The 26,616-nt window shown below is 48.6% G+C and overlaps 1 protein-coding gene across 2 annotated transcripts in view; it reads right to left on the reverse strand.

Moving 5' to 3' along the window:
* Positions 1 to 26,616, reverse strand: part of HCN4 (hyperpolarization activated cyclic nucleotide gated potassium channel 4) — a 134,267-nt gene that overhangs the window by 53,647 nt on the left and 54,004 nt on the right. For both annotated transcript variants that reach the window (XM_027697886.1, XM_027697885.1), the window contains one exon: positions 8,701 to 9,124. In XM_027697886.1, the coding sequence (XP_027553687.1) occupies positions 8,701 to 9,124 (424 nt within the window). The remainder of the gene's footprint in view (positions 1 to 8,700; positions 9,125 to 26,616) is intronic.

Consider the following 26,616-nt stretch of genomic DNA (forward strand, 5'->3'; position numbering starts at 1 on the left):
TCAAAACAGCTCTTTTCACAGCAGTGCTCAGAAAATAACTTCATCAATATGGCTCCTGCCCATTAAACCTTCACACACCTCTCTGTGCCTGGCTCAGGAGTGAAGCTTGTCCTTCCCGAGAAAGACTTTTTCTTCCTTTCACCTCAAACTAGTGGGGAGAGTGAGGCTGTTTTACATCCATTAGCATTTTTCTGGCAAGAAGGAAAGAGGGTGAAAACCAAACGTTTTCCAACACACCGTGTGTTGCAGAGTCTGGCACTGTGGCTGGCAACTTCTTCTCTGGAGTGGAAGCAAGAATTGCTCAGAGCCAAAGCTTGGCCTCAGGCTTTGCTGTGGAAGAGCACTCCTTCCTTCCCCAGCCAGCCGAGCCCTGGTGCAGCCCCTGACCTTTCTGCAGGGCTGACACTGCCCTGTCCCCTTCCCCAGCACACAGCACTTGGAAAGCCAGGAGCTTGCCTTTGGCTGCCTGGTTCATGGCAACACATCCCTTCCTCAGCCTGCAGCATCATCTGGTGGTGCTGGAGCGCGAGGTCTGAGCGCTGCCCTCCATCCCAGCCAGCCAGGGCTGGAGAGGGGCCTGGGCTCTGCTCTGCTGGAGCTCCACAGCACAGCCCCTGCCATGGGTGTTGTGCCTGCAGACAGTGAGGTGTGAGGGGTATTGACCATTGGATGCTCCCTCCCTCCAGCTCTATCCACTCATGAGAATAAAATGGACTGGGTCAGTCCCACCCCAGGGGTGTCAGTGTGCCTCAGAGTGCCGAGCAGCTCCACATCTAAACAGCTGGCCAGATACAGATCCTTTTCCAGACTCCAGCCCCTTAATGACACCAGTGAGTGGGGTACTTTTGTCTCCCTGCTGGCAGAGATTTGCTCTCACTCCAACCCCAGCAGAAGGAGCTTTTTGGGTCCCCATGTGGCACTTCCCCCTGCCCAGTCACTGGCTCAGAGCACGTGAGGATGCTCTGTGGGGAGATGAAAGAACTGACTTCAGTCTCTCTTGGCAAAAAGCAACTCCACACTGCCATGCTCCAGAATCCCCTTTTCTTCCTCCTCCACCAACCAAGATGATTTTTTAACATGGTCCTATTTGAGCCAAGCTTCTGCCTCATTCACACAACTTACATATTTGGCACGTTCCTTTCCAGCCCGGTCTTGCTGAATACAACAAGTGAGGCGAGGAAATGCTGTTCTCTTCAGCTGTCTCATTAAAGTTTTCCACTTGATATGAATGCAATCAATAGTGCCTTCCTGGAAGAAGCTTCAACGAGAGGAGCGATTAATGTGCAACCACTTGCCAAGGCTAATGTGCCTCAGACAAACGGGCCTCACAGTGTGGGGTGAGGCTGGCAGAGCACGACTCCCACACTGCTGAGGGACAAACCCACATCTGGCAGTGCATCAGCAACCCAAATGGTAACAGGAATCTCCCTCTGGATGGTTGAAAAGCAGCATCAGCACTATCTGTATGTGCCTCACATACACCCTGTGATATGCTGGACAAGGCTGTGTGGGCTGGTTCGAGCTCACACACAGCCTGAGGTGCTCAGTGCCAGCTCCAGAGGGTGCCCCTTCCAGGCTGGCCATCACAGTGCTCCTATGAAGCACAGTCCTAACAAGGTGTAAATCTGTTCCTATGCATTCAAGGGAACTGGGCACTGCCACTGCTGGTTCCTGAGCTCACAGGATTTTGATGTGATTTAGAAGGCTCCCAGAAGTTTCCTTACACTTTGCCATCAGAATACAGGGTTGACAAGATCCTTCTTCCTGCTGCCATACCTGCTGCCCCTCTGCTGCCCCAGGGAGGCACATCTGCAGTGCTGTTTCCAGCTCTGGGCTCCTCAGGACAGGAGGGACACGGAGCTCCTGGAGTGGGGACAGCAGAGGCCATGGAGATGATGAAGGGACTGGAGCATCTCCCTCACAAGGAAAGGATGAGGGAGCTGGGGCTGTTCAACCTCCAGAGGAGACACCAAAAAGGGTCATCTATGTCTGTCAGTGCCTGCAGGGAGGGGCCAGAGCATGGACCAGGATCTGCTTGGGGGGGCCCAGCAATGGGACAAAAGGAATGGGCAGGAACTGATGCCCAGGAAATTCCACCTGAACATGAGGAAGAGCTTCTTCACTGGGCAGTGACTGAGCACTGAAGAGATTGTCCAGAGAGGGTGTGGAGTCTCCCCACTGGAGATACTCCAGACCTGTCTGGACTCAATCCTGTGCTGTGTGCTCTGAAATGACTCTGCCTGAGCAGGAGGATGGGACTAGATGACCCTCTGTGGTCCCTTCCAGCCTGACCCATCCTGTGACTCTGCTGTAGGTCACACCTCCCCAGTCCCCCCATGTGACAGTCACACTACAGGCTGGACCCAAGGTTCTGCAGCACTGCAGCTGGAGCAAACCTCATCAATAAAGCTCCATGGTATTAAATCTTGGAAAATGACACTGGCAGGAGGAATCCTCCTGCCAGACTCCAGCACTTCTCCTTTGAGGACCCTCTGTTATTGCAACACAACAGCAATAATAAAGCCTGCCAGACCCCCCCTCCAGAAACAATGGCCTGAAGGAAAATGAGAGGCAGCTGGCACGACATGGGCATTGAGCTGCAGGCAGCTGGTGCTGGCAGAGGAACATGGAGACGTGAGCTCCCCAAGAGAAAGGGAAACCTACACTGTGTCCAGGGAAGGGACACGTACGGAGGAGGCCGGGAGGAGGCTGAGGGAAGACAAAAATGAAATGCTGGAGCAGCAACCAGCTATCACAGTGATTAGAGATCATTAGGAGACCCTTCACAATTCCATCCCAGCATGAAGGCACAGACTGAGGGACCCTGTGACCCTCAGAACCAGAACCTGGGCACAGGCAGGACCCTTTTATTAATGTTCCTCACACCCTGGTCAGGGGGGACTTCACTTCAGATGGGGGGAAATTTAACTGCCTTGCTCCTGCCACAGGGAGCCTGAGGCTCCCCAGGGCCAGTCCCAGCTGATTTTGTCAAACAGGCACCTGTCTGGTAAGAACAGATCAGAGAAAACACATCCCTGAGACAGCAAATGACTTTCACTTGCTACAAGCTGGATCTGAACTACTGACCTAGAGACAAATGGCTCTGTGCCCTAATCCCAAGCCCCCAAGCCATGTATTCCCTGATCATACCCTGCTGTTGACAGAAGACACATTAAGCACTGCCAGAAGGTGACTGTAAAAAAAATAAAAGGCTTTTTCCTTTTTATGGCAAATTCTGTGGCTGCACAGCTATTCAAATATTTGCCTGGCTCCTTATAATTCATTAGAACCCATTTTTGATGATATTCTCTTTGAAACTGTATTCCCAGTGCTCAGGTGGGAAGCTGGATTTGCATTAGAGCAGTAGAACTTCCTGCTAAAGACCAACTTCCCCAAACAAACCGTCAGAGGTTTCTTTCTCCCGACAGGTAACGTGGCACAGGGCAGGGGATGGACCCCTGGATGCCCACAGGCAGGAGAGGGAAAATGCCATGTACAGGAATGGAGAACATCTGTCTCCTCCTGTTGTCTGCTCTCCCTCCACAAGGATGTTGTGCTGCAGAAGTGAAAACAGCTCGATGTAAAAGGCTGTGGTAGAAAATCTTGAACAAACTTCTACTAAAATGTCAACAAGAGGGTTTTTGCCATTGATTTCAGTGCAGGATTCTCTCTAAGAGGAAAAGATGCTTCAAATTTTGGGTCACTTCGTGCAGTGAGGATGAAAACTTATTATTGTAACTGGCATTATGGTTCTAATAAGCTCCTGTAAGGACATTAAGACCAATGCCTGATAAAGCTGCCTTCAGAAATGAGGTAATGCAAATTTAGGACAAAACGCAGCCCATTCGCCCCTCCCGGCCACATTACCAGTGTTTGTGGAGTCTGATTTTCCTCAAGGGTGGTCAGAGGTTTTAATGAGTTACTCTCCTGGGTCTGCCTTGCTATTTAACACGACAGAATTGCAAATCATATCGATAAAAAATCTGTTGAGCTATTTTGAAGTGCCTGTGCAACGGGACCCTGCTGTGCTGCTCAGGAACAATCATTCTGCCCGGCTCCTCCCCTCCCAGGATCCACTTATGGATTTGGCCTAACATCACATCCCCCAGGCCACTAGCCATGTTAATTTAATTTAATTTAAGAAAGGCTACAAATAGGTCAGAAGAAACTAAGGGAATCAGCAAATCAAAATGAAAATCAGTTGGGAGCCATGTCCTCCTAGCCTACGGAAGCTCCCTCCTAGTCCTTCCACACAGGCCCTCCAGCCTTTGAATCAATTTTCTGAATATCTGAGTCTTCTTAAAAGTGACATCATCTTTCAGATGATGCAATCTGTGCCGAGTTTTTACAGGGAAGTTGTTACTGGCACCTGAGAAAATGCATTCCCTCCGTTCTAAAGCTTCTCTGTAATATGGAAACCCCAGGGAATAAAACGACAACACTCAGGCAAGTTTGCAAATTTTCAATGACATAATAATTTGAAAATCATCAAATTGTCTTTTTCTTCAGGTTTCAGCTGCAAAACCCAAAAGCTACAATCTGAAAAAATCCTCATTTATGATAATCTTATCATTGTGATATATATCAAAAACAGATAGTTCCTTTCCTTCTCATCATAATCACTCCCATAGAGTCTGAAATCAAAATATTTTGGTTATCTTAGCCTGTGTGCTATTTGGAAACCAATTTACAGGAGCAGGATTTTACTGTTGTTCCAATAAATGTTCCTTGTTCATAAGTCAAAATAGTCTGATCTTAAATATAGGTTGCTGCATCCTGGCACCAAACACGGGGGTAGATGCTGTGCATAAAACAGGGAAAGCTCAGCAAACTGCTCTTAGGGAAAAAATAATATACAATCCCTTTTGCTTATGAAAACCTAAAGAGGTTTTTTTTGTCTCACACTCCCAGTCTGCCCAGGACAGTTCGTTTTGATTGAGCCCATGGGTTACATGGTGTTTGTGCCTCCTTTCTTTCTGCCAGGTGACCTTGGGGTAAGGTTTGTAGGATGTTCATGTTTGGAGTCTGCCTCCGTCGAACGGTTTCTCAGCCCAGCAGTGGAAAGGCCCAACTCCCTGACCCTGGGACAATGTTCCTCCATGTCCACAGGGCCAGGAGCCACGGACCAACCTGGGCACCCCAAGAGCTGCTGGAGGGGTTCCAAGGCCGAGGTGACAAGAGCTGCCCTGGGCAGGGACACGGCACGGCTGGAGCAGCCCTGTTTGGTCTGCCCTGGCAGGACAGCTCCACAGTCCCACTGTGCCAGCCCTCCTGCACCTCTGCTGCTGGTCTTGGGAGCTCCCAGACACTGGAGTTTGTGATCCAATACTGAGGCAACAGAGGCTCCAGCCAGTCCGTGTACACCTGCCTACACAGCAATCAAGCTTCCTACTGCAGGGGAGACACGGCAGACACTTCAAAAAGACTCTATTTATATTTTGCCCTACTGGTAAATTCATTTGTGGGGCCACTCATGCAAAATGCATAATGCAAATGAAACTGCTACATTTGGAATTAAGCTTATTTTCGTACTCCAGTGAACACGAGTGCATTAGATTGTTTTTCTTCCTTTTTAGTTTCCTTTTCTCTTCAGGTTGTTTGCCCAGCTAAAGTCCCCCCAGCACTTCTCTGAGATCTGGGGGTGGATGTCAGAGCAGTCTGCTCTGAGCCACAATGGAGCAGGCACTTCAAACCCCTGGCTCTGGATCCCACGGACTCCTGCCTGGCATTGATCTGGAACTGATGAGAGCCTGGCTGCTTTACAGCACTGCAGCCCTCGCCGAGGCTGCTCTCCCCTCACTGCAGGGGGAGTGATAAATTCATGCAGAGCATGGACAATTGCAGGGAAAGGCACGGAGAGGCTCACTGGGAACTCAGGAAGTGACCACTTATTCCTGTACTCACTCCCAGTCCCACTAATGCACAGCTGTAATGTTCTGGGAGGCTGAGTAAGGAGAGAACACTCTGTGTGTTCCGAGTCCTCCTCTGCTCCTCACACAGGACTCGGTCCCAGCACTGGTTATGAGCGAGGCAGCAGCAATCCCTCTGTCAGAACGCCCTGCCCCACCAGGGGAGTGGGATGTGCAGGGGAGTGGAATGTTCAGGGGAGTGGGATGTTCAGAGGAGTGGGATGTGCAGGGGAGTGGAATGTGCAGGGGAGTGGAATGTGCAGGGGAGTGGGATGTGCAAGCTCTACCCAGACACAACACCCCGCCCTCCTCAGTGACTGGTCCACCCACCTGTGTTAACTCTGCCTCACTGCCCTACACACACACTCCTCTGGTTCACACACACCCTCCCCTCCAGAGGACCAGTGTGCCCTTATTCACATCTCCTTTTTAGCTTATCTGGTCATATGCAAAGAGCCTAAGAGAGAAGGATACTACCTAGATGATGAGACACAGAGTGGGACAGTGGGGGGACCATGGGAGAACCGGCCTTCAGTCACCCCCTCTCCCAAGAGTCCTTCTCCTTCTTTAACTCTGCCCAGCAACCTGCCCCTCATACACACCCTGAGTAGGTCTAGTCCGACACTGCTCCGTCCTACAGGAATTAACACTTCCAGATCACCACTGATCAGTGCAGTGAGGAAAGATTAATGTGGACTTTCAGACACAGATCATCTGTAGGCACTTCAGAGTGAGAGGAAGAAAGGACTGTCAGTGTGGTTCCAGGGAGCACAACTCCCACGCAAAGATGAAGCAGCACTTCTCTTCCCTGTCTCCCCGTTGCTTTGTAGCAGACACTGCACCAATGGCAAGGGATCACCCCTTCCTCTGCTTCCCTCCCCCATGTGAGAGGGTGGGAAACCTCCCAGTATTAAACTCTCTCTAGGAAAGTGCTGCTTGGGTTGAGCCCTGTTTGACAAAAAGACTATCGTGTTTGGTCTGGCGGGCTCTGCAGTGCATAACAGAGTCTGCATTGCAGTCCCAAACTGCAACCCAGCACCATCTGGCCCTTCCACAGGCAGCACTGCATCGCTCCAGGGAGCCTGTTCCTCGGGGGGGTCTGGAGAGCACCCGGCTGTGCTGCCCCAGCACCCACAACAGCAGCAGGAGGAAGCAACATCCCACAAATTGGGTTTGAGAATGAAACTAGAAATGGCTGCTCAGTCAAACTGTGAGGAGCAAGAGAGGGAAAAGCACTGATTTGCTTTCATTTCATCATTTCTTAAAACAAATTCAGTACAATCAAAAGCAAATATACTTAAATCCTCTTCAACCACCTCATGGAAGGGAAGTCAAGGAGCAGAGACAAGCAAGCAGGGAGCTCTGCACTGCTGTGGGTACCTGTAAATCACTGTGAAGGAACTACTTTAACAACAGCCTAAGCCACCAACTCACTTTTCCTGAGTGCTCTCGGAGTGGAGGACAAAGAAGCAACACAGCCACGGGACAGGATAACAGACCTGCAGCTATTCCACTGCTCTCTCAGCCTCCGACCTCTTGAGTCACACCGGGAAGGACACTCCTGCTTTATTCATCTCCACCTCTCCGTGCACTTCCTGCCTGTGCTACAAAGCAAATGAACCTCGTAGGGAATTCTTGTGGCCGTCTCTCCCTCAGCACCCACGCAGCACCTTGCACAATGTCACCCCAGACCTCAGCAAGGCGTTACGCTCTGCTCTGAGTGAGGCACTCACAAACTACAGCACCACAAAGATGAAGCCTGAAATTTGTAAAGTATGCCCCAGTGCTCTCCCTGAGTCTGCCACGCTGGAGGAGGGGTCGGTTCAGCTCTGCCATGAATTAGTGTTCTGACAGCTCGGTGCAATCCAGCCATGACTTGCATGGCTGCTTTCCCTTCACGTTCCCAGGAGCACGCTCCGCATTAGATCATGCTCTGCATCAGGCTCTGCTCCAAAGCAGAAGAGAAAGTATGGGGAGGAAGATGAAATTGCCTTGACCAGCTTTCCTTGTCCGGAAAATATGCTCCTGAGGTATGGAGAAAGACGCAGGGAGCTTTCTCTCTGCTTTGGAGAGCACGGAGACAGGAAAAAATAACTAATTTTCAAGGTACTTGAAAGGTTGCACCTTCACTCACATTATGCCTGACAACTCACCCTGCATCCTGGAACTCCCCTGGGAACAGCACAGGGTCCAGGGGTGGTAGTAGGGATCTTGCTTGCACTGGACCTTTACGTCTTTAAACAGACTCTATTTGTCTGCAGATTGCTCTTTCTTCCTCTTCCCCTTAAGAGAGTGTCACAGAATTTAGACAGCAAGGTTATAATACATCACCATGCTTCTCTCTTTATTCAAGAGATAAGCACATAGAAGAAGCAGATGGGAAACAGATGCCACAGGTCCTGCAAATCAGCTGTCTCTAGACCTTTCCTCTGAGCTGTTTCTGGCCCTTTTGGGGCTCTGGGAGGGCAAGCCCTTGCTGTCTGGGTAACTGCTCTGCTCACAGGCAGCTCTATCGCTACACACTTCCTGCAAGGGGTCCTGCTCTCCTCCCAGCCCACACAACATCTCCACACATCATCTAAATGATGATCCTCAAGCCGACAGCACAGTCTCAAGTGCCTGAGTAACAAGATGCAGAAGGCCCTCATGGGAACCTGCTAAAAACAAAGCATTAGGCCCCAGCCACAACTGTTTAGCAATGGCACTGGCATAAAGGAAGAGAGTGGGCATTCAAAGCAAGAACTTCTGCAAGGGAAGATTTAGAAGTCAGTGCCCTAGAGGCTGTGCTCACCTCCTCCCACTGGTGGATGTAGCGGATGAGCCGGGAGAGCCTCAGCAGCCGGAGCAGGCTCAGGATCTTGGTGAAGCGCACGATGCGCAGGGCCCGGGCCGTCTTGTACACCTCCGAGTCAATGCGGGTCTCCACGATCAGGAAGATATAGTCCACGGGGATGGAGGAGATAAAATCCACCACAAACCAGCTCTTGAGGTACTTCATCTTGATCCTCTGTGGGTCCAGGATGATCTCGGTGTTGTCCTCCACCACGATGCCTGTTCGGAAGTTGAGGACAAGGTCGATGAGGAAGAACGTGTCCGAAACCACATTGAAGACAATCCATGGGGTAGTGTTTTCATCCTTGAAGAAAGTGATGCCCACAGGGATGATGATCAGGTTCCCTACCATCAGGAGCAGCATGGTCAAATCCCAATAAAACCTGGACAGCAAGACAGAGACATGTGAGATCAGCCATAGAGCGGGAGATCAGGGAGCCCGGGTCAACAGAACTAATGAACTAACACATCTCTGCTGTCAGTCACTCCCTTCGCTGCTGCTCTGCCTGGTGCACAGAGGGCACAAGCTGCTAATTAAGTAATTAATATCACAGGAACACTCATCCTCTGGCTTCGAGGGTTCAGAAAGGATTGAGGGAACTGAGTGCACGGCTGGCCATGGCCACTTGGAAACTTTCACTGGGACTTGGGAGCTGCCCCAGAAGAGATTGACAAACCTGCACTTATTACAGCGACTGCTGGGTAAGGAGAGAATTTGGAAGGCCTCAGTTTGTATGTCAATAAAGCCATTTGGGGTCAAAATCATCAGGCTTGTTCTGACTGTCTGATCCTTCTTTAGAAGCAGTCAGCACTGATAGCATTGGGATCAGGATGGAACTGGAGACCGGGTTGTCATCTACAGTGCTCAGTTCAGATTTCCTGCTGAGCCAAGCTTACACTGAGCCTGGACTTCAGGACTTAGTCCACACTCTATAGACTCCTGTGTTGTACAGAAGTAATCAATAAAGCTTGGAGTCACGTGCCTGGAAATATCTATTTCATTTCTAAGGAAAGTAACAACAACATTTAACTACTGTTCCATGAAGCACAGTCTCCAAGAAGCTTATCTTCACCTCAGTGGCAAGTCAATATTATCCAGTGGACCTTACAATAACATCCATTTTTGTTTTGAAGGTACACACAGTCTGAGTATAATCCCTAATTTATTTGTTTGGGATTTTTTTAAAGATTTTTCCACGGGTATTGGTGTAAAAGATACACAATCAGACAATGCGGTCACAACTCAGCCAGAGTGAGGACTGAAACCTTTCCTGGGTGTCAGTTTGTTGAGGAGCCTCGCTGCCCAACACAGTGGTGCTCCAGTCCCCTCCAAATGTTTCACATGTAGAGATGCCAATGTATTGTGGACTCCCATTGCCAAGATTTCATCAGCTCCACTTTGTATTCTATGGGGCAGCCACTGCAATATTGTGAGATACCACAACTAACTTGTCACAGCAAATGAACAATTAACAGCAGTGATGGCACTGGAGCGACTCTGGATTTACAGTGATTTAACAGAGGAAAGCGTTGAGTTTGCTGAAGGACACGCACATGCTGCTCCTCTGCCCGACACATTACAGTCCAAATCACTGAAATGTTTCAGGAGAACTGGATTTGCTTTAAAGCTCCTCAAGCTCTACCTTTGTTAATGGTTGTTCATTTAAAACCTGAGCCTCGGACCAGACTGAGCTGCTGCACAACAGGATCTCTATAGCAAGGCAACAACACTGGTTTGTTAAACTCTCAGCAGGAAAACCAAAAGGGCAGAATATGCCTTAAAAGCCTTCTCTGTACAGAGTCTCTCTTCCTGGTAAGAACACAACACTTTAAAGCACCTAAAAGCATACTTAAGATTCCAGCTATTGCACCTGTGCAGACAGGGTCACCAGCAGCACACCAGCAATTCTCAGAATCACTCAGCAGAGGCTGATGGGAACTGATTTCAGAATAAGCAAAGTTATTCACTAACGAGGTTTCTAAAAATGTCATCAACTCCCTCTGCCTTGCTCTCAAGGTGCCATGGCCCTGCAGGGAAGGGAACACGCAACCCTTCCCTCAGTCTGGAGGTACAGTGGTGCTGGTAGCACCCGGCGCCGAGATTTGTCCATGTGGCTCTAAGAGCAAGGCCGTGTCACACAGCAACATGCATTAATATAAATCCATGTTGTGATCTTCCTTATTAAGGGCCTGAGATGATGCTGCAGCTTTCCCGGGCAATTAATCTCGATAATCGCACAATGGCAGGAAGTCTGGAAGCAGTGTGTGCATTATTACCGAAAATAAATAACCTCCCAGCCATCTTTAATTTGCCCTCGGGGATACAGGAGGAGATATGCACAAAGCAAATGAGTTTTCCCAAGTTTCAAATTAATGGCATGAACCAGGCATGGCCAGGCTTGCAGAAAGTGGCTTTCTTCAGAGATCTTTGGATTTTGTGCCTCTTCCTTTTATGCTGGGTGGTGATTTCCATACTTAGTGGCACCTGGGGACGCTGAGAACAGTGGCAGGATGGCTCCCAGCTAAAGGAAGATGTTTTCCAAACACACAAGCCCAGTGAAATGCTTTCTGCCTGACTATGGCACATCCTGCTGTCCTGGCCTCTCTCAATCAGCTGTCCTGCATCCTGATTTCCAGCATTTCTCACTCTTCCAGTTCTAAGCTCCTCAAACTCCCTTCCCACAGGCTCTTCTCTCCCAGTCTGCTGGTACTGCTGACCTGCCCATGGAGAATCATGGTCTGCAATGTGGGCAAGAGAGGTGAAGTGCTGAAAATCATGGCCATGTGTTTCTTACACCCCAGCTCTCCTCAAGGGGGTACCAGTGACCCGAGATTACTGCCACAGGCTCCCCTCAGTTCTGAGCTCCAGAGCCACCACTTACAAACTACAGAAGGTAAATTTTGTACCCAGGGCATCCCTACTAACAGAAGGGTATCAAAGGTGTCACGGAGGACGTAATCTTTGGGGTCTATGAAGGAGGCAGAAAAAGCTGGAAACCACCAGGAATCTGGTCTGCACACCAATTCCAGCACCTGCCTTTACAATATAAACTGCCTAGAAGTTTACATTTTACTATTAAGATCTGCACAGATCCTGCACATTTCCATCTTACCCATATATGAAGTAGGATCTGCTCAGGGTGGCATCCCTGGATTTAGACTGAATTAGGCTCCTGGGGACCATACCACCTCAGAGGTCTAATACCATCCATGTGTCATGTTGTGTTTACTCTGAGGAACATCTTTTCACTCCCTGTAAATTATTGGCCACAAAGACTAACGGTGCATGTGATGTATGTAAGGGCAAGCACCAGCTATTAATAACCCATGTTTTCTGTATTTCTGTTGTTCCTTTCACCCAGGGATTCCACAGAGCTGACAGTGATGAAATTGGCTCTGCTGCACCCATGAGAGGCAGATGGAGTTATTATCCCTGTCTTGCAGATAGAGAAGCCACATGGCAAAATTAAGAGCATGGGATTTGTCCATGGAAGTCTGAGGCTAAATAAGGGTTAGGACCTGTATTTGATTCTTGAGTCTAACCAGATCTGAAGCTATTCATATAGCTTGCAAAAGAGCTTAACAGAGATGCATCTCTTGGGCATCTTCCTTGATATCCTGTGTTCTTCTCACTTCTCTTCCTGTTTTCAAAAGCCTACATAAAAAATTAATAAATATGAATGTATTATTTTATTATAGTTGACTCAGTGCAACTGAACAGCTCACAGCACAGGGAACAGCCAGCACTATATAAACCAGATGTCTTGTTCAAACACACTCGGTTCTTATACTACATCCTACTCTCTGCACGCTTCTTGGATCTGAAAATCACATTTTAACATGCACCGCTACCCCCGATCTTTTAATTCCTAATATATTATTTAAACAGAATGCATCTGAGAATTAGTGTGGCAGAGACACTTCAAGAATATACACTCCTTAAGCACTGCTGGTGTCGCTCAGCTGATTTGACAGTCTGTACACTTTGTAGGTATTAATTTGTGGATTTTGAACATCAGATCATCTTTCTGTTCTGTCTAGTGCATACTGTAACAGCAGGCCAGGAATATTGCTTTTGGGAGTAATTGTAAAATTAAATAAACCTTGATTTTGCAAAACTATTCCATGGTGCAGTGCGACCAGTTACAGTGCAGGAGCTCAGGAAAGGCTGTGAGGAATTGGAGAGGAAGCAGTGGATCTCAGAGGTTAGAGGTGAGCCCAGTCAGCACCTCTGGTCAGAACAGCACTCAAACCCTGCCCTGGAGTGGGGCACATTTGCTGCCTCACCTTCTGTTCTGGCCCTGTAGTGTTTGTACTGTCAGGAGAAAATAGACTTGAGCAACCTCACCTCTAAATTAACAATGCTTTTTGGATGTTTCCAGCTCCTGCTGAAAGGCAGGCAACTCTGGGTTGAAGTGAGGCACTGCCTCAAAAGGAAGCAAAAATAAAAATGCACCTAACTGGAAATGCCAGGGAGCCAGGATACTCTCCCCAGCAGTGGAATTTAGCTCAGACGCTGTGGCCAACCTTGCTAACCTTACAAGAACAGCTCTTTAATGAACAGATCTGGTTCAAACCAAAACCAAATACAAATCCAATTGCTCTCCCAAGGCTCGGTGCTCTCTCCAGAAACAGAGTGCCACCTACTGAGTCCCACATGGAATCTCCATCCTCTGCTTTGACGGGGAGGAATTGCTCCTTAATTCTTTTAAAGAGCTGCTGAAAACCTGCCCTTTTCCCCGGAGCAGCAGCTCCCTTCCCCCGCTCTGGATTGCAGTTGAATTAGACACTGCTGTGCTCACCACCAACTATCCTGACAGAAAGGAGGTCGCCCTGTAATTCCCAGCACTGCTAGTGGGGCTGGAAATAGAAATCATCTTTCGTAAAGAGCATATTAGCACATGTCAGGGTGGCTGGAGCCACAGCGAGAGGAAAGTTTACTCCAGAAAGCAGCCATTCACAGAGGATTCTGAACACAGAGGAGAGGGAAAGAGAAAAAGCAGGAAAAGATCCTTCCCTGTCTTTGGAAGCATTGCTTCTCCCAGACAGGAGTAGGCGTATTTCTGCCTGAGAGTTACAAACTTTGCTTTATTGCTGAGATAATGGGAGGAACACGGTGATTCACTGCTCCTAAACACACTAAGGGACACTTAACTAGCTAGTGAATCCAGGAATTCACTTGCGAGTAGAATTCATTTATTTATAGGGAGTTACTCAAATACCTGTGTGCTTGGAAACCTCTTTGCCATGAACAGCCACCAAAGAGACAGTCAAATGACTTACAAAAATATTCTGAACGCTCTGTAATGGGAAAAGACCGGGCTAAAGGAAAAGACAAACAGTTTTAATTCCTTCTGACCGGTCTATGCAAATAGTATGCGTCCTCTGCCACGCTGAATAAACGTCCTGAGAGCATTAGGAATTAGCTGTGCGTTAGGACAGCAGGAAGAGAAGAGCTTTGCCGTGCCCCAGCCTCCTCCAGAATTCCCTGGACGCCTGCTTCGGCAGCGCCGGCTGCTCCTCCTCCAGCCCCGGGTCCCTGGCTCCCACGGAACGCCCTGCTGGGCAAACACGCGGCAGAGCGGAGATCCTCCGGGGCTGGGGCGTGGGACAGGGCTGCCCCCAGACCGCCTGCACCCACCGGTGCTCCAGCTGCCTCCTCCCGGGGCCTGGGGAGGCAGGGCTGGAGCTGGCAGGGACACCACTCATTCCCCTCTGGACTGGGATGGTGCCGCGGCTGTACCAGTCAGAGGGACGGGGGTTACTGGGATGGTACCAGTCTGCTCGTGATTCACCCCTGTCAAGGAGCACGAGGCCTGTGGGGCAGGGAGGGGTTGAAGTGTTTACATAAGCGGGTGCCTGACTGGGGATATCTCACAGTACAAACACGGCGTGTCCCTGGGAGCACTTTGCATCGGGATCGCTTAAAACTCCTGCGCTTTCTCTGACAGCATTTTCATTGAATTCAGCTGTCAGTTCCACCCCAGGCAAGATATTTTCCAAGGTCTGTACTTAGCCTTTGACTTAGATTATCTTCAATCTACATAATTGCTCACCTAATCTCCTCTGAGCAGTGCCGAATTCCAAACCATGTTTCAAGTTTAGAACATATGCTCATATTATTACCTTAAAATATAATTACATGGGTTTCGGTAAGTGGAAAATTAAGAAACCCATTGCTTATGTAATACTTGGAAATGGCATTTGCAGTCCAAGCAAGGTAGCCTTTTTATTGCTTCTCTATCATTAATTTTTAAAAGTAACACTACATTATTAAACAATAATCAACACCCTGCATTTTTCAAAGTAATGTTCAAACATTAATTAAATCCCAACAGATATAATTAGGAAGGTATTATCATCCTATATTACAGATAAACTATGAGGTACTAAAGATTGAAATAACTTATTCAGAGGTAGAACTACTATCCAGAAAACAAGCTTGCCTATACTCAGAAAAGGTTTCCAGTCATGTTATAATCTGTAATTTGATCAGTAGCAGCAGAGGGAAAATTTCCTTTCTTTTCCATTGTAAAAATATAAATACACATGTTACTTAGCAATATTTTTATTCCAGCTATAATAGCTGACAATTTGCAAACAACCCGTTTGAGGCACTGATGCATTTAAGCAATTATAACAGAGTGCACTGTGAACGCTGCCCTTTCTTTAACTCCCAGAACACAGGGCATTACAGCCATCTGAGCTGGCCTAAATTATCGGTTCTCTGAGAGCACCTACACTGCACCCACTCTGCTGTTGGGCACCCTGGAGAGACGGAGATCTGTGGGACATCCAGAGGGACCTGGACAGGCTGGAGAGGTGTGTCCGTGTGACCCTCCTGAAATCCAACAAGCCCGAGTGCTGGTGCTGACTCTGGGTCGGGGCAACTCCAAGTACAAATCCAGGCTGGGGGAGGAATGGATTGAGAGCAGCCCTGAGGAGGACTTGGATGAGAATCTGGACACGTCCTGGCCACATGTGCAGGGACCAGAAACCACCCTGTCCTGGGCTGATCCCAAAGTGGGGGCAGCAGGGGAGGGGGGATTCTGCCCTCTGCCCCCTCAGGTGAGACCCCACCTGCAGAGCTGCCTCCAGGTCTGGGGAACAACAGCACAAGGATGTGGAGCTGCTGGAGGGAGACCAGAGGAGGTCATGGAGCTGCTCCAAGGGCTGGAGCCCCTCTGCTATGAGGAAAGGCTGAGAGAATTGGGATTGCTCAGCCTAGAGAAGGGAAGGCTTTGGGTGACCAAATTGTGGCCTTCCAATACCTGAAGGGAGCTGACAAGAAAGAAGCAGGGAGACTATTTACAAGGGCCTAGAGTGATAGGACAAGGGGGAAAGGCTTTACTCTGACAGAGAACAGGATTAGATGGGATATTGGGAAGGAATTCTTCCCTGTGAGGGTGGTGAGGCCCTGGCCCAGGTTGCCCAGAGCAGCTGTGGCTGCCCCTGGATCCCTGGAAGTGTCCAAGGTCAGGTTGGATGGGGCTTGGAGCAACCTGGTGTGGTGTAAGGTGTCCCTGCCCATGGCAGGGGGCTGGGCAGGATGACCTTTAAAGGTCCCTTCCAACCCAAATTGTTCTATGATTCCATGTGACAGAGATTTTGACATGAGAATTCAGGAGCACTGAGGACTAGCAAAGCAGACCTTATCTCAAGGACAATGTACCAAGGAGTGTGTTTGTCTGAAGCAGGAAACAGCTCAGTGCCCAGTGCTCAGCTGCCTTTTCCATCAGGTATTAGCTAAGGAAAAATGGCAATGCCTTCACCTTGTGTGGGCTCTGCAGGGAGAGAGAACAAGCCACATGCCAGGACCTCCGGGGCTCTCCTGCAGAGCTGGGACACTCAGCTGGGACACTCAGCATTGCCCATGGGAGCTGCTAGGGGAGTCACCAAGAAGCTGGTGGTGACTGTCCTTCACCAAACCTGCATTTACCAAGACATAGACATTTCTCTGGCCCTCATCTTGCCAGTCTGAAACAGGCTTTGTGAATCAGCCAAGTTGGACAGTCCTGACCTTTGCTGGAACAACTTCCTTGTGTTTCCTGGTTTTCTGCCTTTGCATTGTCTTTGTGCTGAAGTGCACCAGTCATGGATCAAAACCACAGTACGAAAAGTACTGTTCAAGCACATGAGAAAACCACCAGAACCTTATCCCAAAGAGCTGCTGACACCCCTCCTCGTAAGTGCATTTCACTTTCCCTCAGATTGGGAAGCTGATGACAGGGAAGCTGATGACAGGAAAACAGCACTCCAAGTATGAGATAGTGCTGTCATTCCCTCCGGATGCTGCCGGTGCCAGGCAGTGTGAGTGAACTCCACAGCCAGTGCTATCCCTGAGCTCAGCTCCATGGATGGAGCCAACCCTGCAGGGTGTTGTTTCATTCCAGTCTGGGGCAGGCAGGACAGGCAGGCTCATGGAGGTGCTGCTGCCAGCCTTGCACGTGTCCCGGGATAATGAGAGTTCTGGACGTTCAACGTGTAGCCAGTGCCTGCCACCCAACCCTGCAGTGCTTAATAGAACTGTATAGGCATTTGCAGGAGTTTTATGTGCAGTCTGCTGTTTGATGAATGCAAATGTATTGGAACATCTCCCCCCAGTCCTCTGCAGACATACTGTACCACACAGAGACAGGATGCTCCTGCACTTCATGTGCAGTAATGCTGGAACACAAACATGGCACAAGGATAAGAAAAGTCACGGTGGATTCAGCACAAGGTACTCAATTGACCACTGCCCTCGACTCCTGCTGCCTTCCTGCCTGCAGATATCACCTTAACAAATTAAACCCTATCTTAAATCTATACTTAGAACCCAGTCTTCCCAGAAAGGCAAAAATAAACAAGTTTTCATTTCTTACAGAGATAGCCACAAGAGACTTCTTTTTTTCCGGCTCTAAATTTGGAGCATGAAGGCCAATAGAGCACACATCCCATTTCCGACTAAAACAGCATTATTAATATTTTCTCACTTGCTTGGACACATCTATTAGTATCTCATGCAGAATTCCCCTGTAACAAGCTGCAAAAGCACTGAAATATTTGTGGGTACTACTCATAGGAAAGCTTATTCCCTCTCTTTTTGAAGGCCCAGAGGACCAACAGTTACACACTGAACCCAGACAATTTATTGTCGTTCTCATGGCACCACTGAGGTGATCACAGATATAAACTGTTGTGCAGTGGAAATCCATTGCAGCAGTGGCTGGAGATGCCATGGGAAGATAACATGGTACAGATTCAGTGGGAGGTTTACAAGCACAAGAAGGAAACCGGGGCAGACCCCGCTCTGACCTGTCTGGGTTCACTCCTCTCCCCAGTGGAAGGTCAGACACTTGGGGCTCCCTGCTGTACCCTGAGTGCACAGCACTGCTGTGCTCTGGGGTTACCTCCTCAGAGTCACAGCACTGCACAAGGTGTGTATCACTCCATGGCTGGCTCAGCAAACCCCAGCAGAAGGAACCTCCCACCCCACATCCTCCCAGGCTTAAAGAATTCAAGTACCATGTTCTATTTGTAGCATTTAACCAAAGCTCTCTGATGGCACAAAGCCCAGGCCAGGAGAGCTTAACCCTCTCTTCACAGCCCACCCTACTGCACTCATTAATATTTCTGGATTCCCCTCTGCTCTGCCAGCTCCACGCTGAATCCCAGAGGTTTTCAAGGTGTTGGATGTGTATTGATTCCACCTTGCTCCCAGAATACATTATCCATGAGCCTGCCATGCTAAGGGCCTGGCAATTCCACATTGTTTGATCTTCTGAAATCTCCCGCTTGTATGAATATGGAAAAGTTCCTCTTTGTTTGCTGCCCATTGATCCAAACATTGACCCTTCTCCATGTGCATTTATCTCTGATGATTTAATAATGGAAAAGACCAATAAGCTGAGGAAAGGAAGGAAGCCCCTTCAGGGGGATCTATTGCCATGGAAACATGCCATATGTTGTTGTTGTAGACAACAGAGAGATCAATAAGGGCTGCAGCTTCCAAGTCATTGGGAATATGTTGTGGAATGTGAAGGATTAAAGCCCAAAGACATGCATAAGTTGTGACATTATGAAGTTCAGGCCCTGGCCTATATCCAACATCTAGCATGAGTCAAATCCCGATGCTTGGGCAGTCAGATCTGCACCAGGGAGCTCTGAATTGTCTCAAAACCCACCCATGCTGGGCCAAGGGTTTGGTTTGTACGCAGGTATATGAAGGAAAACAACTATCTGTATCATCTGTATGGAGAATACAGATATATATCACAGAATCATGGAATCACAGAATGGTTTGGGTTGGAAGGGACCTCAGAGCTTATCTCGTTCCCCAAACCAGCCATGGGCAGGGACACCTTCCACTATCCCAGCTTTCTCCAAGCCCTGTCCAACCTGGCCTTCAACACTTGCAGGGATGGGGCAGCCCACAGCTTCTCTGGGCAACCTGGTCCAGGGTTTCCCCACCTTCTGAGTGAAGAATTTCTTCCCAATGTTCCATCTAACCCTGCCCTCTGGCTGTGGGAAGCCATTCCCCCCATCCTGTCACTCCAGGCCCTTGCAAATAATCTCTCCATCCTGTCAGCTCCCTTCAGGTACTGGAAGGCCACAATTAGGTCACTCCAGAGCCTTCTCTTCTCCAGGCTGAACAATCCCAATTCTCTCAGCCTTTCCTCATAGCAGAGGAGCTCCAGCCCTTGGAGCAGCTCTGTGGCCTCCTCTGGACTTGCTCCTACAGTTCCAAGTCCTTCCTGTGCTGGGGATCCCAGAGCTGGAGGCAGCTCTGCAGGGGGGTCTCACCTGAGGGGGCAAAGGGGCAGAATCCCCCCTCCCCTGCTGCCCCTGCTTTGGGATCAGCCCAGGGCATGGGGGGTTCTGGGTATGTCTATTAGTTCAGAGTAAATGCAGAGGACACACGACACCAACTCATGGAACAGGTATCTCCCACCACTACCTTTTTGGTGAGTTACAAGGATGACAGGCTGGGTTCTTAAATATTTTGTGTTGACGTGTCTCTCTTAATATGACTTTATGTGAGATGAAGATGTCAGCCTCACCACTAGGAAGCCAAATTTACTAAAATTAAACACTAAAATAAGGCAGAGAAATGACATGAGTCACAGAACTAGGTAAGAATCACAGTTTAGAAAGTGGGGGATGGTGGAGGGGACATTGCTGTGCTTTCTGTGAGCTGTTGGTTTGCTTTGGACTGACAAATTTATGCCCTCTTGCTCTGCAGCAGTCCACAAGGAAGTGACAAACACAGGCAACAGAGAGATAAGTCATCTCTGCTCTTTCAGCCAGCTGAGAAAAAAACTTCCCGCCATCTGAGATGCTAAAAATGTTCCTCCTGGGTATTGCTGTGACACAGCTCAGTGTGGATTAGGAGTCAAAACTCCACTCTCCCAAAATGGAAAGTGAGGGGAAATGGTCTCTTAAAGGCTTCCCACTGCCAGAGGGCAGGGTTAGATGGGATATTGGGAAGGAATTCTTACCTGTGAGGGTGGTGAGACCCTGGCCCAGGTTGCCCAGAGAAGCTGTGGCTGCCCCATCCCTGCAAGTGTTGAAGGCCAGGATGGGGCTTGTGGTAGAAGGTGTCCCTGCCCATGGCAGGGGGTTGGAATGAGATGGTCTCTAAGGTTCCTTCCAAGCCAGTGCAGTCTGTGATTCCATGATTATTCCATCATCCAGCCTCTCATCGAGGCTCCTAAGCCCTGTTTGGGGTACACACCGTAACCTCTGAACCAAGCACCGCCAGTACAACCATCCCCACAGCAGCTCACTCACCAGTGGGCTTAGAAGCCTTAGAGACAACTCTCTGTGGTTCAGCTGAGTACCAGGCCATCCAATTCTCTAACAGTGAAAGACCAACAAACACAGAAAGAGCTTCCTGTGCCTGAGGATGGATCGAACCTGAGCCTGATGCAGCTGCTGTTCAGCTCCATGAAGCGATTCACCCACTGAGGTACATCTCTGCTCACAGCCACACCTGCTCTCTCATATTCTCAACTTCTGAAGTTACCAGGATTTATGTCTGAGACAAGCAAGAGCATCTGCCAGACTTCAGCACCCGTGCACGCATTCCTACCACTCTGTGTGAGCCCTGGATATGCCAGATGGGGCAGGGAGAAAAAGCCTAACCTCTTTCCTGCTTAATGGCAGGGTGGGAATCCAAAAAGCTGCCAGAAAGAGGTAATAGAAAGTAGTTTGGGGTTTTCCAGTGGTCTGCTGATGATCATATTCAAATCTGTCTCACTAAAGGCTCAAAACTTCCTAAACCAGATGCTCACTGAAGGGAGGGAGAGCCAGCATGACAGAGTATTGTTGGCTGCATGTGGCTCTCCACAGACCTGGAGGTTACACAGCACAGGGTAAGAACACCTGGGAGAGAGAGTTCCCTCCCAAGTCAAATGCCTTCTTTACCAAGTCTTGCTTCTGGGTTAACAAACCTTGGCCAACAGCAATGGCAACTCTACTGCGCATTTTCTGCCTACTCAGTGAATGTGGCTGAAGTGTTGGGGGAAGTGCCAAAAGAACAATGTGTAAGGACCATGGATTGGGATAGATGGAGGATAATTCCACTCCTACTGATCTGTATTACAGAATCAACAGAACACTGATTTACATCCTTACTTTAGCCTTGGTGGGCAATGTTCTTGCTGGCATCGCTGTTTCAGACAAGGCTGAGCACACAGTGCCATGAGCCTCTTCCTGTGGGGAAGAGAAGCTGGGGTGGAAGGGAGTAAGACATCGAAATGGTAACGAGGTACTGCCTGTGTGTGTTGCAGTTTCAAGAGCACAAAATACTTTTCCTCCCCAACTCTCCCACTGCAAACATCAGACTTGTGTTTGAAATGAGTTGTTCAGGCTGGAATGGAGCACAACGAATCCTCAAAAAGACTAATGCTGCTGGGATCTTGGGGCTACTCAGGTAGCTGAGACCCCAGACAAGAGATAAATCACCTTCCAAAAATGCAGCAGTTAAGGGAGGAAAAAAAAGTCCAATTGCTTCTGTTTATTTTCAGTCTCAGAAGAAACTTACTGTGCTAAGGCTGTGCTCAGCTACTGCATCCATGTGAGTCCACTGTCCCCTCTGAACATGGCATGCTGAATTAATTCCTGCATGTGCTGAAACACTATGGAGCTCCCAGGAGACTGTTTCCCTTTTGACCTCAAAGCACGTTAGGGCAGGTAGTGGAGTCTCACCCTCAGCATCTGCCAGTGGGGGAAACTGAGGCACAGAGAGGCAGCTATTCCAGAGTGCCTCACTCACACACGTGTCCTCAGCAGAAAGGAGAAGAGAGACCAGGAATCCTCACACTCACTCGAGTGTCTGGAGGGCACTCAGCTCCCAGCTTAGCCTTTCAGCTCCACAGAAGGGCAGATCCTCATGCAAGGAGCCCCTGGGCTCCAAAGCCCCTTTAGTTCCTGAGAAGCTGTGGTGGTCATCCCCCCAAACGTTTCTGCACTGAACTGACTGATAGGAGGGAACCCAGCAAAAGCTGAAGGGCAGCAGGAGACTTGGGGGAAATGAGGAGGGCCTGGTGCACACTCTAGGAGAATGGAAAACTCAGAAGCTGGACATTTGGAATATCTCCTCCCCAGAAAGGATACAGTCAGACATGTGCCCACAGAGGATGCTTTGAATCACCAGTTATACAGAACATGAAGAATTCTGTGGCCACGTTCAGGACATATAAGGCCTTTCCCCTCAAGTCAGACTGGTAGGAGCCAGTTTGGCTTTTCACCTTCGCTGTGTGCCATGGAATGTGCCATGTACACTCCTGTAAAGGAAGCAGGTGATGAGATCCAGGCATTTCCACTTAGCACCTCTCATCCTTTTGCCAAGACGCAGGATGTTGATGGATCTCTCCTGCTCTTCCCAGGACACACTGCAAATTTCTGACTTTTGATCTTGGTGGTGTGGTGGGGATTCCCAGGGGATTCTCCTTTATCAAGTGTTGCAGGGGCTCAGTGACCCACACAGTCCTCCCCAGCCATTTGTTCCTGTCAAGAAGCTTTCCAGAGCAAGCTGGAACTGCAGCCTCTTCTCACTATTCCAAGTCCCCATTACGATAAAGGTGAATTTGCATAATAACTCTCCTTTAAAAAAATATACAAACCAGGAAAACACTGGTTGCAAAACTTATTCCAGCAACTGCTGTAACTCTAATGTCCAGTGCTGCTCCTCCAATATACAGAGTGCCAGAGACATGCAGACAAATAGTGATGGGCACCATTAAAAAATGCTTAGATAAATGTTTTCCAGTATGGGCTGGACTCGCTCTGCTCTATTTAAGTCAATGGAACACAGCCATTGAGCCCTGGGGGAGCAAGTGCCAGTCCTAAATCATTTCTTTGATTAATTGTTCTTGGGAAGGAAGAATTCATTAAGCATTCTGCTCAGCAATTAGAAATAAATATATTTTTAGAATGAACAACCTGCCAGAAACAAGTTGTTTCAGAAATATATTCAGCTTGATGCAGCCCAGTTTCCATCAATACATAACAGGGAGGCTCCAGCCTGCCAGCTTCCATCCTGCCTAGAGGGACACTGCAGGGAAAGGTAGGACAGTCCTGTCACCGAGGGACTACTTGTGATGTCTGCACCACTCAAGTTCAGACTGCTTGAGCAACTCACTAGAAAATAATGTACTTTCTCTGTATATTAGTATTCCAGACATAAAATGGGAATATATATCCTTGCTAGTTCACAGAAATATGACAAAGCTGTTTCTATAAACAGCTGGGACAGTGCAGATATGATAGTCATGAAAACCCAATAAATAATTTTTAAAAACCCTGTATTTACACTTTGGCATCAGGCTCAGACATGCTTCAAAGTGAATGTGAAATAACAATCTCTGCAAAGATTTTTGGACTCATGACCAGTATAATTGCCCCAGCCTTCGGGTAGAACTGAAACATGCAATTTGCTTTGCTGACACAGTAAATGATCATCAGAAAGACAGTGGGACAGGTACCTGTTCCAAGGCAGTGATAGTCAAACACTTCCCTATTGAAGGTGCAGATTCCACTAAATGAGTGTGTATTTTAAATTACCTGTTTTAACTTTTAAACTCCCTTACTGCAAGGCAGGAGCTCATCACAGGGTCTGTTCACACCTGAGCCCAGAGAACCACATGGAGCTGTGAGATGGGCAGTGGCACTTTGCCCTCCCAGCCAGGCCAGGAAAATCTTCTTCTGTTCCTGAGTCTGGAAGAGGACACCCTAAAAAGAACCTAAACATGCTCTGGGGTCTGAAAGTTACAGCCACAAAAGACTATTCCAGGCTTTTAAGTTTCATGTCTCAAAAGAAAAGACATGTCTTATCCCTTGGTTGTGGTGCCTAGAGGCAAATCTGTTCCCTGCCCCGTTTTGGGAATGTAGGATGGCAGCAATGTCTCAATGAATTCCAGCTTTTCCAAGAAGAACACACTCTCAAAGGGCCCTCTTCTCTAGAACATGACATATCCTTGTAGTTTTTTACTTCTGCGCACACAGGACCCAGTTTCAAGGCCACTGCAGCAGGATTTGATTTCAGCAGGAGCAGGGATGTGCTGGGGTACCACTGAAATGGGCTGGGAACTTATGCACTTCAGTAACGCTGCATTCCGTGATTTCTAAGGTTTTCTTCTGGTCAGTTAATCGAGTCCTTCTGTTTCAGTAAGCTTAGAGCAAGGCAAAATCCAGGGTTTTCCTCTTCTTGTCTCATCCCACCAGAAATGTCTGTGCTGTGACTCAGCCCAACTGGCTGGCACTTGGGAGATCACAGGGAGGGTGAGGAACAGGAGAAAGATGGTTCAGTGATGAGGGTACCTGGGAGAAAGCTCTGCAAGCCACTCCAGCCAACATCCTCAGTGCTCTGGTGGGGAACAGTAGAGGGTCGTTCACTGGAGTCCGGGAAAAGCAGAGAGCAGATTAGCTCTGCTCTCAAGTACATCGAAAACACGTTAGATATTCAGATAGTAAATTAGGGATCTCCTAACGCAAGGCATCAGTGAATCAGAAATAGCTGTTTTGTGGGCGAAGAGCAGAAAATTCAGTGCTCTAAAACACCCCTGCTGGAGCAACGGAGCACTGGGCTCACTGAACCCTGCTTTGAAGATCCATTGCACAAACATCAAACTGTGAATGTAATCTGGAATCACTGCCTTGTGCAGCATTAGCAGGTCTCAGACAGTGCCAGACACAGAGCCCACACGTGCCTTGGAGGTACGTGTAGGGAACCGGCCTGAGGTGCCTCCCAGGAGGAAAACTGATTCCCAGTGTCACCCCCACGAGCTGCAATGGATTCTCACCCATGCATTTGCCCCCATGTGTCTACTAATGAAACCTAATTTCAATGAAATGATCGTCAGTCCTTCTGTATCCATAAGAACTTCAGTGTGTGCAGAAATAACCTTACCCAGCACTGTAGCAAGGCCAATGCTGAGGGGAAATGCAGCAGAACAACATCCAACAGCAGCTCCAGAGCAGGGCCTGAGTAAAGCTCAAGTACATTATCTGAACTGTACTACAATTATTCGCAGTGATATCTGGCTGCCTGGAAAGGTTAGTAGTTTGCTCTGTCAACAGCCACAGATTTATAAGGATCAGGGTACCTTATATTGCTACAAAACTACTTCATCTGGAATATCCTCCCTTCTGATTCCTGAACTAACCAGGCCCACATATATTTTGCCTTTGAAAAACCAGTTTTCAAAGAGCTTGTGAAGATTTCTCTCCCCTCCTCTTGGACCAGCTGTAGGAAAGCTGTGCTCCACCTTGAACCGGACAACTGGAGGTATAGCCAACTGTATGTCTTTTTCCCTAACTGGACTGCAGATCTTAGTATCCAGGTTTTGGGCAGGCACAAGTTTCCACTTACCTGTCCTTAGTTCAAAGAGGTGCCCTTTCCCTGGAAAAATCCTGGCCACAAGGATGTGTAGAGAAAGCAAGGCCTAGAGATTATTTGTGGGCCAGGCTGAGGAAATGTGAGTGACTTACGTCAAGGCATCTTGTTGAGCTCTTTCACAGCTTGTCTCTGCACTTCTTATCTAGGAAACTGGAAAGAAATGCTGATGGGCTGCCATTACTGAGAGAGAGTGTGTGTGTGATGATTACACTGGAGGAAGTGTTTAAGAACAGCTCAGCCTTGTGAAAGTAATACCCTAGAACAGCTGCCAAGTCCCAGAGGGGTTACGTCCCCAAGTCAGGCATGACTTCCATCCCTCAGTGTCTCCACAGCAATGCCCATGGATAGGCATCATCTTTTCCATTCACCATGGGGTTTTCGGCCCTGCAAAGAGGGTTGTGCTGATTGGGGGACTGAGCTTTTGAGACAATTTGCTGCTTTTTATCCTGCTTTGAAATTTCAGCTATGGGAAACATCGGACTAGAAAGACTCCTGAGGTGGTTCACGGTGGGAGGAAGAGAAAAAAAGAGGCAGTGGTGGTCTGGATGTGGGAATTACCATCCTGTGGTACCGGTAAGAGTGATCCTTGTAGAGATGTTTGACGTGCCCAGCTCTGGTTTACAATGCTCACGTCCCCATCATTCACAAGGTGCTGTATTATTAATGCACCCCCGATGTTATGTATCACTTTCCCAAGCAGAGTCATTCACACACACACAACACATCCACCCACATGCAGCAATGGTTAGACAGACACAAAGCATCCAGCAGCCAATTATTTGGGGTGGGAACAGCTTGCATTAGCTCATGATGAAGCTTAGCCTTAATTCTGCTGAGCTGGAGAGGCTGGAGCTGTGCGTTGCTCTCCTGACTGACTGCGGAGCTGGGAGCAGGGCAGATGATGTCAAGGCAAATCTTTTTTTGTCTGCACTGCAGATTTGGCTGTGTGAATTTACTTGCAAATGAGGCTTTCAGATCCCCTGTTCAAAAGCA

The sequence above is a fragment of the Neopelma chrysocephalum genome, unplaced genomic scaffold (genome assembly GCF_003984885.1).
Source record: "Neopelma chrysocephalum unplaced genomic scaffold, ASM398488v2 Primary Assembly neopelma1_124, whole genome shotgun sequence".
In the NCBI taxonomy this organism is placed as follows: domain Eukaryota; kingdom Metazoa; phylum Chordata; class Aves; order Passeriformes; family Pipridae; genus Neopelma; species Neopelma chrysocephalum.